Source organism: Pseudorca crassidens, chromosome 11, assembly GCF_039906515.1.
Source record: "Pseudorca crassidens isolate mPseCra1 chromosome 11, mPseCra1.hap1, whole genome shotgun sequence".
NCBI lineage: Eukaryota > Metazoa > Chordata > Mammalia > Artiodactyla > Delphinidae > Pseudorca > Pseudorca crassidens.
The window spans coordinates 17,630,162-17,646,440 of record NC_090306.1 but is presented as its reverse complement, the minus strand read 5'-3'; the positions used below and the strand labels follow the sequence as shown (position 1 = coordinate 17,646,440).

At 38.7% G+C, this 16,279-nt stretch overlaps 1 protein-coding gene across 8 annotated transcripts in view; it reads left to right on the top strand.

Annotated features, from left to right (window-relative positions):
• The window catches only part of ST8SIA1 (ST8 alpha-N-acetyl-neuraminide alpha-2,8-sialyltransferase 1), a 155,492-nt gene that overhangs the window by 43,407 nt on the left and 95,806 nt on the right, over positions 1-16,279 (top strand). For all 8 annotated transcript variants that reach the window (XM_067695887.1, XM_067695888.1, XM_067695890.1 and 5 more), the window contains exon 2: positions 14,145-14,289. In XM_067695887.1, the coding sequence (XP_067551988.1) occupies positions 14,145-14,289 (145 nt within the window). The remainder of the gene's footprint in view (positions 1-14,144; positions 14,290-16,279) is intronic.

Here is a 16,279-nt window from a genome sequence, read left to right as displayed (position 1 = left end):
GATCATCTTATGTTTGTTGGTTCAGTTTCCTAGTTTAGAGAAATCTGTATAGTTTGGAAAACCCATGTGGTTTCTATCACATTTGTCTCCTTTTTGTTTGTTTTGCTTTCCACTAACTTTTCATCTTCCACAGAAATAATCTCACACCTAGGTGTTATTAGAACAAGAAAAGAAAAAATCGTTCTAAAGAGAGTTCTTTTTTTCTTAATTTTTTTCAGCATAGTGACTTACATACATCATGAAATGATTATCACAAGAAGTTTAGTGAGCATCTGTCCTCTCATAGAGACACAACATTAAAGAAACAGAAAAAATATTTTTCCTTGTGATGAGAACTCAGGATTTACTCTCTTAAAAGCTTTTATATATAACATACATCAGTGTTAATTATCATGTTGTACATTACATCCCTAGTACTTATTTATCTTATAACTGGAGCTTTGTACATTTTGACAACTTTCATCCAGTTCCCCCCTCCCCCTACTCCATCACCTATGGAAACTACAAATCTTATCTCTTCTTATATGACTTTGTTTGTTTGCTTGTTTTTGAAGTATAATTGACCTACAATGCTATGTTAGTTCCTGTTACACAGCATAGTGATGTGATATTTCTATACATTTAAAAATGATCACCGTGGTAAGTCTTGTTACCATCTGTCACTATACAAAGATATTACATAATTATTGACTATATTCTCCACACTGTACATTATTTTAAAATTTTTTTTAATTGAAGTATAGTTGATTTACAATGTTGTTTTAGTTTCAGGTGTACAGCAAACTGATTCAGATATATATATATATTCTTTTTCAAATTCTTTTCCCTCATACGTTATTACAAAATATTGAGTATAGTTCCCTGTGCTGTACAGTAGGTCCTTGTTGGTTATCTATTTTATGTATAGTAGCCCCACACTGTACATTTCATACCTGTGACATTTATTTTGTAACTGAAAGTGTGTACATCTTAATCTCCCTCACCTATTTCTCTCTTCTGCTGACCCCCTTTCCCCTCTGGCAACCACCTGTTTGTTCTCCATATCTATGAGTCTGTTTCTATTTAGTTATGTTTGTTCATTTGTTTTGTTTTTTATATTCCATATATAATTGAAATAATACAGTATTGTCTTTCTCTGTCTGACTGGTTTCACTTAGCATAATACCCTCTAGGTTCATCCATGTTCTCACTAATGGCAAGATTTCATTCTCTTTTATGGCTGAGTAATATTCCATTGTATAAATACAGCATATCTTCTTCATCCATTTATCCATCAATGGGAACTTAGTTGCTTCCATATCTTGGCTACTGTAAATAAGACTGCAGTGAACATAAGGGTGCATATATCTTTTAGAATTAGTGTTTTCATTTTCTTCGAATGAATGCCCAGGAGTGGAATTGCTGGATCATATGGTAGTTCTATTTTTAATTTTTTGAGGAATCTCCATACTGTTTTCCATAGTGGCTGCACCAATTTATATCCCCATCAACAGTGCGCGAGGGTTCCATTTTCTTCATATCCTTGCCAGCACTTGCTATTTGTTGTATCTTTGATGATAGCCATCCTGACGGGTTTGAGGTGATATCACATTGTGGTTTTGATTTGCATTTCCCTGACAATTAGTGATGTTGAGCATCTTTTCATGTGCCTGTTGGCCATCTGTATGTCTTCTTTGTCAAAATGTCTATTTGGGTCCTTTGCCCATTTTTTAATTGGGTTTTTTTTTTTTTGATGTTGAGTTGTATGTGTTCTTTGTGTACTTTGGATATCAACCCCTTATTAAATATATTGTTTGAAAATATCTTCTACCATTCAATAGGCTGACTTTTTGTTTCACTGATAGTTTCCTTTGCTATGCAAAGCTTTTTTTTTTTTTTTTTTTTTTAGTGTGCTGTAGTTCCATTTTGGCTTTTGTTTCCCTTGTGTGAGGAAATACTGCTCAAGACTGGTATCAAAGTGTTTACTGCCTGTTTTCTTCTAGTTGTTTTTTGGTTTTGAGTCTTACATTTAAGTCTTTAATCCATTTGTACTTTATTTTTATATATGGTGTGAGAAAATAGTCCAGTTTGATTCTTTTACGTGTAACTGTCCAGTTTTCCCAACACCATTTAATGAAGAGGCTGTCTTTTCCCCATTGTATATTCTTGCCTCCTTTGTCATGACTAATTGATGATATAACTGTGGGTTAATGTTTGAGCTCTCTATTCTGTTCCATAGATCTATGTGCCTGTTTTTGTGTCAATGCAAAACAGTTTTGATTACTGCAGCTTTGTAGTATAGTTTGAAGTGAGGGAGTGTGATACCTCCAGCTTTGTTCTCTTTTCTCAAGATTGTATTGGCTGTTCAGGATCTTTTGTATTTCCATACAAATTTTAGAGGTATTTGTTCTAGTTCTGTGAAAAATGCCATTGGTGTTTTGATAGGGGTTACATTGAGTCTGTAGATTGCCTTGGGGTGTATGGTCATTTTAACATTATGAATTCTTCCAATCCATGAACATGGTATATCTCTTAATTTGTGTCATCTTCAACTTCTTTCATCAGAGTCTTATAATTTTCCAAGTACAGGTCGTTTATCTCCGTAGCTAGATTTATTCTCAGGTATTTTATTCTTTTTGATATGATTGTAAATGGGACTTTTTTCTTAATTTCTCTTTCTGATAATTTATTGTTAGTTTTTAGAAACCCAACAGATTTTCGTATATTACTTTTGTATCCTGCAACTTTGCCGAATTCTTTGATGAGTTCTATTAGTTTTTTGGTGATGTCTTTAGGATTTTTTATGTATAGTATCATGTCCTCTGCAAACAGTGACAGTTTTACTTCTTCCTTTTCAACTTGGATTCCTTTGATTTTCTTTTTTTCTTGTCTGATTGCTGTGGCTAGGACTTCCAATACTGTGTTGACTAAAGGTGGCAAGAGTGGACATTCTTGTCTTGTTCCCGATCTTAGGGGAAATGCTTTCAGCTGTTCACCATTGAGTGTGATGTTAACAGTGGTTTTGTCATATATGGCCTTTATTATTTTGAGATATGTTCCTTCCATACCCACTTTGTGGAGAGTTTTTATCATAAATAAATGTTGAATTTTGTCAAAAGCATCTATTGAGATGATCATATGATTTTTATTCTTCAGTTTGTTAGTGTGGTGTATCACATTGATTGATTTGTAGATATTGAACCATCCTTGCATCCCTGGGATAAATCCCAACTGATACATTAAAAGGAGTATGATCCTTTTAATGTATTGTTGGATTCAGTTTGCTAATATTTTGTTGAAGATTTTTGTACCTACATTCATCAGTGATATTAAAAATCTGCAATTTCTTTATTTGTGATATCTTTGGTTTCAGTATCAGGGTGATGCTGGCCTCATAGGATGAGTTTGAAAGTGTTCTTCTGTAATTTTTTTGGAACAATTTGAGAAGAATAGGTGTTAACTCTTCTATAAATGTTTGGTAGAATTCAACAAACAATCTGGTCCTGGACTTTTGTTTGTTGGGGTTTTAAAATTACTGATTCAGTTTCAGTACTGTTAATTGGTCTGTTCATATTGTTTATTTCTTCCAGGTTTAGTCTTGGGAGATTGTACATTTCTAGGCATTTTTCTATTTCTTCTAGGTTGTCCATTTTACTGGCCTATAATTCATAGTAATCTCTTATGATCCTTTGTATTTCTGTGGTGTCAGTTGTAACTTCTTTTTCATTTCTAATTTTAATTGTTTGGTCCTTCTTTTTTTCTTGATGAGTCTGGCTAAATATTTATTAATTTTGTTTATCTTTCCAAGAGTCAGCTCTTAGTTTCATTGATCTTTTCTGTTGTTTTTATTTTTTAGTCCCCAGTTCATTTATTTCTGCTGTGATCTTTATGACTTATTTCCTTCCACTAACTTTGCATTTTGTTTATTCTTCTTTTTCTTGTTCCCTTAGGTGTAAGATTAAGTTGTTTACTTGAGATTTTTCTCATTTCCTCACGTAGGCTTTATTGCTATAAACTTCCTCTTAAAACTGCTTTTTCTGTGTCCCATAGATTTTGAAAATCATTGTTTTTTTGTTTTCATTTGTCTCCAGGCACTTTTTTATTTCCTCTTTGATTTTTTCAGTGACCAATTGCTTGTTTAATAGTATATTGTTTAGCCTCCAACTGTTTGTGTTTTTTGCAGTGTTTTTCTTGTAGTTGATTTCTAATTTCATAGTTGTTGGGAAAGATACATGATGTAATCCCAATCTTCTTAAATTTACTAAGACTTGTTATGTGGCATAGCATGTGATCTATCCTGGAGAATGTTCCATTTTCACTTGAAAGCGATGTTTATTCTGCTGCTTTTGGATGGAATGTTCTATGTATATCTGTTAAGTTCATCTGGTCTAATGTGTGGTTCAGCTGAATAGAGTTCCCATATTTAAAACATAATTTCTCTTAGTGCTATTCAGGAACATCATTAACCATGATTACATAAAGAAATCCCTGCTGCATCCCCCTTTACCGTGTAAACTTGTGCATTGGAGAAACAGCTCAATTGTAAATCAGTGTAACTCGTGATTTGAGTGGCAGATTTGGCATCTGCCACTTGGGCAGAAGTTTAAAGCTCAGTATACTGGGTGTGGTGGTTTACGTGGGTACTGGTGCTTCTGATCTAGACCTCATTTTCAAAACCTCATGTTCTCATGGATGACTGCCCACTTATTTCTCTGAGGGGATGCACTTGCCCCTTCCCTATGCTTCTACCCAAGCCTCCAAAAGTGAATTTGTTGCATTCCTCCAAACCCATGTTTTTAAGTTTCATACCACTAAAAATATATTATCCAAATTTGGTGTATATCCATTTAGCTGTTTTGTCATGATCCTGGTAAGAGACCAAGAGAGAAATATCTTTATTCATAAAATTAAACATATACAACAGGAAAATTTTCTTTGTCTTTCAAATCCTTCCATTCTTCAAAAGAGGGGAAAAAAATCCAAAAAGAGTATGTATAATAGGTCTTTTCATACCTAAGTTTGATGTTAAATAATTAGAAAGGGAGTCAAAATTAGAGGGTTTAATCAAGTGAAGTTTCTCTGGATAAGAGAGAGAGGTGATGGAGAAAAGGCTGGCTTTGGGGATGGTTAGAGGAAATGATAGAATTGTATCCAGGGAAAAGACAGATATTCACTGGGAGACTTTAAGAAGTTTTTGTGGTGTGGTGACCCAACCCCCTCCATTACAATTTCAGGAAAATCCAAATGTCTTTGTGTGATTTTGGAGTTGGATTTATCCTTGAGGGTCTATGGATGATGCCACAAGAAGTTTGATGGTGAGGGCAGATTCTACTCTTTTTACTGGAGTAAAAACCACATGTGCTCAGCCCTGCATGACCCTCTCCCTGCGACCCGCCTTCCCCGCACCATGCCACACTCTCCTTACTCTAGCTTCGCTGGTTTTCTCCATGTTCTTTGAACATACCAGCGTCACTCCTGCCTTAAGGCTTTTGTACTTGTTTGTTCTCCCTGAATGCTTTTCTCTGGGATAGCCTGGATATCTATATTGCTTACTTCCTTACCTCCTTCTGAGTAAACTTCAAACGTCACCTACCCCGTGAGGACTTACCCAGCCTCCTGTTGAAAATTACACCACCACCCCTTACTCACATACTTCATCTTTTGTCTGTCTTCTCCATTAGAATTTAAGAGGGCAAAGTATTCCAGGCTCTCCTTCTCCTGGCCCCCATTCTGTCCCTAGTGCCTGGAACAACACTGGGCACATAGAAAGTTCTCAATAAATATTTATTGAGTGAATCAAATAATGAGCACTGTTCAAAGGAGCCCAGTCAGTTTCAGTTACCAAAAAAGCAAACCGGTGATTCTCAAAGGATAACACTAGAGCTTTTCTAGTTGTATAGACAGATAAGCATAAGGAGGAAGACTGCAGGTAAGTGCTTATTGAAATCCTTCCTGGAAAAATTTACACTCTTCAATTCAAATAATCAAGTGTACTTGTTAAGTACACTACAAAACAAATATGTATTAGGGAAAACCAGATCATCTTTGAAATACTTGTTTTCCAAAAGCTTCTCCTGTAAGTCTGCTCTGCCTGTGGTAGAGAAATGCAAATTACACGGGGCACATATCGACCTCTCTTTGGAATACTTTTTCCTTATAATACAGTCATTTCAAATGTGAAGAATAAAATGCCACTAAATAAAAAATTACTTGCTGTCTTAAGTAGTATGCAAAAGTTGTTTTTCTCTGTTTCTGTAGTCCTGGCAAATGATCCAGAGATTAATCTTTGAAAAGCCTTTTTTATTATATCTGTAGAAAACATTATTTTAAGTGATAATCTCATGAAACTAATTCGCCTCCATACCATTCAAGGGAGTTTTACAGAGAAATAAGGTGAATACAAATCTCTACCCTGTATCGAGTGTGTATTTTGAATCTCTTAGGTCAGGGATGTAAGCCATTGAGGGGACAATACTGTGGACAGAAGGTGTGGCCTTTGCCACAGAGATGGTATTGTCACCACCTGCTCCCAAGTCTCCTACAGGCAGGGCCCTGCTGTTCATTCACTTCAGAGCAGCTTCTGCTAGTGCTTGTTCTAGATCCTGGGCCCTCAGTCAACTGTGACTCCTGACTTTGATACTTGCTTCAAAATGGGTGATTTAAGACAAAGATTCCTTTAAGTTAGGGTGAAAACCAACTTCAGGATGGTACAAACCCTACCTGCCATAATCTCTGTGAAATCTGCCATTTCCATATTTAGAATAAGGAATTTCTCACCAGATTCTTCACTTAAAGAAGAGCCCTCTGTTTATCTTCTACTCTTAATGGAGTGAACGTATAATTTATCATCCAAATAGGGACATGTTTGGGAATGGAAGGGGCGAGGTAACTATTAATAGTTGTATCTGGGCAACAGTCATAACCTAGGATGGTGGGAGGCAAGCAGAATCGAATGGTGCCTGAATATGAAGGAGAATGAAATGAATACTTATTGAAACCATACAATGTGCTAAGGACTTTATATATATTATCCTCTGATGTGGTATGTGGGCATGTTTTCAACAGTGAATCTGGAGTTACATTAACCAAGGAGTTGACATATACTAGTCTAACAGGAATTTTAGGAACTTAACTCAGGACGGTTTACGACAAGAGCTATCGATTGAACTGTCTGGAGGAAACGCGTTAGATACTCATTTTGGCCAAAAGTCAAATGTTAAAATCGGTACTTGACTGAAGTCAGGCATCGCTAGACTAGAAAGAATTTTTTGGAGGCAAGATGAAATCTGAAAACTTGTCTAAAATTTTATAAGTTAAACTTTGAAAGTTTGGCACTGGTGAAGGAAACAGAATTTATCAGTGCCATCCGCTGATGGACCGCTCCTGTGGTGCCTGTGCTGCAGGCCTGCGATCCAAAAGGGAGGCTCGCTTTAATCACACTAGTGTTTAGTGCACAGTGTAAGGAACTTGGGATTCACCACTCAGCAGATCTTCAAAATCCTGGATCTGCTACTACTGAAAATGTTTACCCACCTATAGCAGTTATTTTGACAAGAGTCTTTTGTCTGTTGGTGTCCATAGACTGCAAGTGTAAGGAATTTACTTCTTCAATTTGAATTTTGATGAGTGAGGACAAAATGTGCGTTGAGGTTCTGTAACATGTTCTTCTTTTCTTCCAACTTGTAATTTGTTCATCCAGTTGATCAACATTTATTAAGCACCAATTCAGTGTCTTAGCCACCATTTAAGGGGATGGGGACAGAACAGTGAACAGAAGACAAAAGTCTTTGCCCTCATGGAGTTTAAATTCTGGGATTTGGGGAGACAGACAATAAAAGTATAGATAAAACATATAGCATATAAATAGCATAAGTGCTATTAAGAAGAATAAAGCAGTTAAGGATATGAGGAACTTTCTATTATGACTGGGTCATGATGATTTTTCATGGTGTTGTTTATAGGGTTTTCTATTCTCATGAAATTTTTAGGGGCAGATTTGGTGTTTAACTATTAATCCCACATATGAAGAGTTCCCAACTAGGACTTCTTTTTCCCCCTGAGCAACTCATTGTGTAAATGGAATTAAATAACTGAAAATTAAATAAAGTTCTTAAGGGTTATGTGTTTAATATTTTTAATGCTAGTATATCAACTAATTCTACAAAGATTAGAATTTTCATGTAATCTCAACTCTGTTATTCTTCCTTATATTATTGCTTAAAATTTTATATATATTTGTTGGTAAAAAAATGACGCAGTATTTTTCCTAAGGTTTTATGCTAAGCACACTTAATATTTCCTTTAACTGACAATTTATTCTCCTCTGTAGTTGAAGATCCTTCATAATTTTTATACATAAAATTAATAACTTTCACAATAAGTTTATTATTGCAACATTTTCCTTTTGAAGTATTAAAGATACATTTATATTTCACCTGATGGATAGAAATTCAACATAGAAAGCATATAAGGAGATTTTTCACTCCATCTACTTCTAGGCTGCTTATCCGAATTTTAAATTACACATTCAGTTGTAAACAGCAAACTCTAGTGACATTCCCTGTTTATGTTCCTAACATCAACACCCTATTTAGATACGATGGTGAAGGAAATGATCACACAAGCGTTTGTCACATACGTGTACAAGGAGGCCAGAAATGGCATTGAGTTGGATGTTTAGCTGAGTCTGAAGCTGGAGTGTGACAGCAGAGTTTGGCCAAATACTGAGACCAAAGTGAAACTCTCCTTCACCTCTGCTTTCTCAAATTCAGTTCTTCCTCAGAAGGGGCACGATAGTGTCAGTCATTGGAGTGACAGCCTCCCAACCTCCTTCATGTCTGGTGACCAAAGTGATGAACATGGCATCCAAGAGAGTTTCAGCAAGGTTCATGCTGATACTGGGCATTATTAACTGAGTGGTTGGGTTTCCACCCTTATTTGTCTGTTTCGTTTCACCGGAACCTCAGTCTTCCTGGCACAATAAGCCAGTGAGGTCTTCTTGGCTTAGTTGATATGCATGGCTTTCACTGGGAGGGGATGAGAACCTGAGTGAGTTTTTAGCAAGTGGCTCCCAGGCTTCCCTAATACTTACCTTCATGATGCAATTATAGCATCATTTAGCAGGAGCTCTGCTGAAGCTTGAATTCACATAATAAAAAGCATTTACATTTTAACTCCAATACTCAACTCACATTTAACGGAAACATAATAATCTGCAGATTTAAACTTGAATTTAAAAATGGGTTTACTTTTTTAACTCTGTGATTTTATTGCCTGCCACAAATAATGGGCAGCATTAATGCAAAGCATGAGAAAGGGGGTGGGAACCAAATTTTCTAAACATTCTAAAAGCTGGTATGTGTCTTCTCTCCAGGGTCACCTGCAGGTTGGATGGAGGTGAAATTCAATTTTATATCTCCCAAACCTAGCACAGTGTTAGGCAAGCACTCTGTAAAAACCATTGCTACTGCTACTACCATGATTACCACTTCTACTGCTGGGAGTGCTATTTCCACTACTGCTTTTGCTTCTGTGGTTGTAGCCCATACAGCTGGTGAGCTCGTGTGGGCCCTTCTCAGGCATGGGGGGTGAACATACTTCTATGTTGTGGTCCCTTTTCAGCCACCCTCCAGACATGCGCATGGCAGAAAGGAGATGGGAAGGCACTCTGGATGGAGGGAAAAGTCCAAAAGTTTCTAAGAAAAGCACTCCCATATTGCAAATGGTGCTATGATTATTTTGAATTTGCTGTAACTCTTAGATTTTTAAAAGTCTTTGTACACATGTGACACTTTCTATTTTCTGTCGAGTATTTGGTTTTCCCACTCAGGGTATGATTGCCCTGAGCATGATGAAGCTGAGGGAAAACATGTGAATTTGAGTCCATCTAACACACATTTAATCAATAATTAAGCAAACATTTATTAACCTCATGAACTTTTTTCCCCCACATCTTTATTGCAGTATAATTGCTTTACAATGTTGTATTAGTTTCTCCTGTACAACAAAGTGAATCAGCTCTATGTATACGTATATCCCCATATCCCCTTCCTCTTGAGCCTCCCTCCCCACCCCCCATCCCATCCCTCTAGGTCATCACAAAGCATCGAGTTGATCTCCCTGTGCTATGCGGCTGCTTCCCACTAGCTATCTATTTTACATTTGGTAGTGTATATATGTCAATGCTACTCTCTCACTTCGTCCCAGCTTCCCCTTCCCGCTCTGTCCTCAAGTCTGTTCTCTACGTCTGCATCTTTATTCCTGCCCTGCCACTAGGTTCATCAGTACTGTTTTTTTATAGATTCCATATATATGCGTTAGCATATGGTATTTGTTTTTCTCTTTCTGACTTACTTCACTCTGTATGACAGACTCTAGGTCCATCCACCTCACTACAAATAACTCAATTTCGTTCCTTTTTATGGCTGAGTAATATTCCATTGTATATATGTGCCACACCTTGTTTATCCATTCATCTGTTGATGGACATTTAGGTTGCTTCCATGTCCTGGCTATTGTAAACAGTGCTGCAATGAACATTGTGGTACATGTATCTTTTTGAATTATGGTTTTCTCAGGGTATATGCCCAGTAGTGGGATTGCTGGATCATATGGTAATTCTATTTTTAGTTTTTTAAGGAACCTCCATATTGTTCTACATAGAGGCTGTAATCAGTTTACATTCCCACCAACAGTGCAGGAACCTCATGAACTTGACTTGAACAGGTCTCTTGCTCGGAGCTTCAGTTCCATTGTCTGTAAGTTTAAGGTAATGTAATCAGCTCTATCTTAGTTTTTTTGGGGATGAATAGAGGAAGCCAGTGCAAGGTGATATGTAAGCTGCTAGCTTAATAAAGATTAAATGGGGTGTCATTATATGGCTGGGACAAATTTTTCTTCTGAATTTCCTGTAGCACTTTGTGCTCAATAGCAAGTTTAGTTTGGTTTGGAAGTGAGAGCTGTGGTCCGGCTGGAAGTAAGTACCAGATATGAAGTAAAAAGACCTGGGAGCAAAATCATGCCCTACCACCTCACTAGTGACGTGCCCCAAGTTAAATTACTGAAAAAAAGAATCCTAAAGCTGTGTAGCTCCAAGGTCACTCACTGTGAGAATTAAGTGGGAAAAGATCTAGGAAGGCACCTGGTGTGTTGCAGGTGTTTGGCTGGTGTTTGGAAAGCATTCCTTCAGGAAAGAGAAAGGTAAGGGTGAGTCAAAATGGTCCTGAACAGGCAGCATGCAGAGAGGAAAAAGCATGTCCCGTGATGGCCCTAATACATTTCCTCAGATGTGAATTAGGAATAATAATGATAATAATTCCCTTAATTATCTCTTAGGGTTACTGTAAGGACTAAAAGTGGTAAGATATCACCAGAAATGGAATAGGGGCTCAAAAATTTACTCACCCCCAAAAGTTGAGAGTCATGCTTAAGATAATTCTCCTCGTTTTTAAAGACAGTCTTAAGCCATGTCTAGTTCTATGTTGACTGACTATAGTACCTAGGATGGTTTTTTGAGAAGATGTAGGCAATTCACTATAAAACTTTCCTGCCTCTGTTCAGGCTGCCTTTTGGGTAATGAAACACAATAAAAATTACCAAAGATGGAGGAGGCAAGGAAAGAGCAGCTGATGGAATGATGACGTAGAAGCAAGAGGGACACACATTCTAGCAACTTTGAAAGATGAAGGCCATTTTCCCGAGCCCCTCTCCCCTGTCCTTTCTGCTGAAACTTTTGTGAAGGGGAAGCCAGCCAGAAGGTACCAGAGAAAGCACCAGGTGTTGGGAAGAGTTCCCGGCACTGACCCGATTTATTCATCTCTGCAATGAGGTCAGACTTGTACTACATGCTTCACCTGTGCATTCTCAGGGAGTTCTCAAGAACAGTCTCTGAGGCCGTTTCTGAAGCCCAGTAACATTCCTGGGTTATGGAGACAGTAAGTGGCAGAGCCAATAGTTGAACCCAAGTACAGTTGCCCCCAAATCCTCATCCTCAGATTCTGCCTCTGAGGATTCAACCAATGGGTAGATGGAAAGTATTTGGAAAAATGAAAACTTCCAGAAAGTTCTAAAAAGCAAAACTTGAATTTGCCTCACACTGGCCACTATTGACATGGCATTTGCATTGTAGTTATAGCTATTTACATAACACACTGCATTAGGTAGTGCACTAAAAAGTAATCTAGAGATGATTTAAGGTACACGGGAGAAATTGTGTAGGTTGTCTGCAAACACTGTGCCATTTTATATAAGGGACTGAGCATCTATAGGGTTTGGTATGGGGGGGGTCCTGGAACCAACCTCGAGGAGACAGGGATGACTGTACTCTAGTTCCTCATCCCGTCAGATCTAAGCTTGGGTACCACTCGTGGCCAAAGATATCTGAGCAACAGGTCTATTTAGGGGCACCATTCAGAAGTGGTGTATGTCAGCCATTTGTCTTATTGGTCCTTCTAGACGTGGGACTGGGCAATGAGTTCTTTTACTCCTGAAGGCTCAGTGAGGAAATGGAATTGGTTTCTGACAGGCTTTGAATTCGAGGAGAATGTGAAGCTTAGCCTATAGCATAGTAACATGGCCACCATGTGAGGGGCAAGCAGAGGAGTGCCAGCGAGCCAGCCCAGGACAAGGGGAGGAGACCCAGGAGACCCTGGTGTTTCAGACACAAAGAGAGTGAGGAGACCTTCGCCAAGTCCCGGTGCTCAGCTGTGTCCCACACTTCTGAGAGATCAGACAAAACGAGAACCGGAAAGGCCCGCAATTTACCAGTTGAAACGTAGGTTGCTTCACCGGTGCCTGAAATCACATCCTTCCTCTCATTCCGTTTCTATTTAAAAGGATTTCCCAGGGGTGGTTCTTTGATCGTGCCCTCAGTTTGGGGGGGCGTGCACCCTCTTTGGGGCTCCTCTGTGTATTCCCTACTCCGTACAGGTCACGTAAAGTCCGTGGTCCCCAAATGTAACCATCTGATTGTTAAATCACCATGAAGATGCGTTAGCCACCCAAGCCTTTTCTGCTCCTGGACGTTTAAATCCATCAATCTGTAATTATAATGATTATTTTTGTCTTTGGACATATTTCAACTGCATGTGAGAGCTGATGTTTTTCTTTCTTTTTGTTTAGTTATATCAGTTTCAGGAGTACAGCATTATAATTTAACATCTGCATACACTACAAATTGATCACCACCATGTGTCTAGTTACCATCCATCAGCAGACAGTTGACCCCTTCACCCAATTTCTCCCACCCCCCAACCTCCTTCCCTTCTGGTAACCACTCATCTGGTCTCTGCAACTATGAGTTTGTTTTTGTTTTGTTTTGTTTTGTTTTCTTAGATTCTGCATATGAGTGAAATCAGACAGTCTTTCTCATCTGATTTATGTCACTTAGCATAATACCTTCAAGGGTCATCCACGTTGTCAAAAATGGCAGGATTTCATTCTTTTTCATGCCTGAGTAGTATTCCGTGGTGTATATATACCACATCTTCTTTACCATTCATTCATAAATGGACACTTAGGTTGATTTTCTATCTTGGCTAGTGTAAATACAGTTGACCTTTGAACAACATGGGCTTGAACTGCACAGGTTCACTTATACATGGACTTTTTCAATAAATACATACAGTACTGCACAATCTGAGGTTGGTTGAATCCATGGAGGCAGAACTTCAGATGCAGAGGGTCGATTATGGGACTTGCGCATCTGTGGATTTTGGTATCTGAGGCAGGTCCTGGAACCAATTCCCTGCAGATACCCAGGGACAACTGTAATGCTGCCGTGAACATGGGGGTGCATATACCTTTTCCAATGAGTGTTTTTGTGTTCTTGTGATAAATACCCAGAAGTGGAATAGCTGGGTCACATGGTGGTTCTCGTCTTAATTTTTTGAGGGGTCTCCATACTGTTTTCCATAGTGCCTGAACCAATTTACAGTCCTACCAGCTGATGTATTTTTTTTTAACTTTTTAAAAATTATGAAATATTCCAGTCATGCATTCTGATGGCTGAAAGAATGAATTAATAGTAGTCTAATCACCCTGGAGACACAGATGCTTTTGTGAGCTGGCACTGAAGTAAGGCTGCACATCTCTGTGGGAATGACAAGTGAATGAGTCTGCTGCTCACTTAACCTGCTGTTCTTTTCTCTCTCTGTTTTCTCTCCTAGGAAACAGATGGAAGACTGCTGTGACCCCGCCCATCTCTTTGCTATGACTAAAATGAATTCCCCCATGGGGAAGAGCATGTGGTACGATGGGGAGTTTTTATACTCATTCACCATTGACAATTCAACTTATTCTCTCTTCCCCCAGGTTAGTACAGAGTTTGTTGCCTTTCAATATAGTCTCTTCTATGTCTTGATATCATAGGAAAGGGATAATTGATTTTGCCTAACTAATCAGATCTACTTCTTTTCATCTTCTTACTTTTCTGAATTAGAAATGCTTCCCTTTATACTGTCATTTTTTCGTGAAGAAATCAAATAATGTTGTGATGCAGGGGCAGCAGTAGGGTATTACAGAGTAACAGATTTCCTAGCCCTTCTGATTGGAGTCATATGAGACTGAAGAAAGCAAGCAGAGAAGGAAGCAAGATCAGGGAATTGTGGAATTCCAGTGCTTTGAGGTTGGCTCTGGTATGATCTTGAAGATTTGCAACACTGGAATGTTTTCTTAGGGCTGATACTCAGGGAGTGGGGACCATATGGTCAGAAGTTGCTTCTTAGAGTTTGTGAATCTTAACCCTGTGGATAGATTACTGCTATGAAGTGTAGGAGTGGTGGAGATGGAGAGAAAGTATTTGACCACTTTTTGAAGTGGTCTGAATCAAGCTTTGCTTCCTTAATGTTTTTCTTTGTGGTTTCCTAAGCATTGAAATCAAATGTTTTGCTAAAATATATCTATGTAGCTAGTGGAGGGAAAAAGGAAGTCTTTATTTCTAGGGAGCCGTAGTTGGAGATGGGAAGTGGATCTTAGGTGAAACTGCCGTTAGGGAGAAATTGAGAAATGAATGTCGGCTTCCCCAAGTCTTCACGCTACTCTTGGTTTGGCCAGATGATTGTGCAGAAAGAGAATTCATGGTCAGAGGTGGAAAACATATGTCTGGATTAATAGCAAAGATTCTACAGAGGAGGCATCTTACAAAGTTTGAGGCACAGGCAGTACCAGATCCAAAGTCACGTGCTCTATGAAATAGCTCCCATTTGCTAGTTCATTCTTAGGTGTTTTCATCCAATTTAACGGTTTTAGAGTATGTATAATGATACAGTTGAAAAACTTTATTTTAAAATAGGAAATAGAAGGTTTAATTCATGGCCAGCATCCTTGTGCTTTTTCTCTCTTCTTCATTTGCCCTTGGGAGCCTTCCTTATGTCAAAGCAAATGATTTACAGTCATAAAATGTAGAATTGAATTTTGTCTCCATCTCTTCCTAACTAAATGCCTTGCTAAGTCACCCAACTCTTCTGAGGTTCAGCTTTCTCATTTGTGCAGTGGCGAGAGCAGTACCTGTCCACTCACAGAGTTGAGGTCAAGGACATGTCATATAATGCATGTCCAGGTATGCTGTAAACTACACAGCCTTATGTAAATGTTTTAGGTTGATTAATGTTGTCCTGGTTCATATACTGCATCTTTAGACTGAGGAATGAAGAATATAATTGCATTAGTCAGAAATCTTCCTAGGCGTTTTTTTTTTTTTTTTTTTTTTTTTTTTTTTTTCGGTACGCGGGCTTCTCACTGTTGTGGCCTCTCCCGTTACAGAGCACAGGCTCCGGATGTGCAGGCTCAGCGGCCATGGCTCATGGGCCCAGCCGCTCCGCAGCATGTGGGATCCTCCTGGACCGGGGCACGAACCCGTGTCCCCTGCATTGGCCGGCGGACTCTCAACCACTGTGCCACCAGGGAAGCCCTTCCTAGGTGTTTTTAGCAGAAGGATATTTCATGTTGGGCATTAGGCACTTAAAAAATCGTTAGGCGAATAGAGGAGTTGGAGTCAAGAGGTGGCTCCTGGAATTACTTAGCCCAAGAACTTTACTGCCATAACTGTGGTTTAGGGATTAGAAAACCACCGTGGCCACTGCCATTGGCAGAAACAGGGCCAGGAAGATGGGTTTCAACTCACCTCCTCCCTCCAAACCTCCCTCAAGTGCATCTAGTGGGTAAGGTTAATTTACATCCAGAACACTAGTTGCAAAGAAGTCCAGGAGGGGCAGTTTTTAAAGCAATCCAGCTTTAGCAGGAAGCTAGAAAAAGGGTGGAATTGAGGTTGAGTAAGCCCATTCACAGCATCTTCTTTGTACAA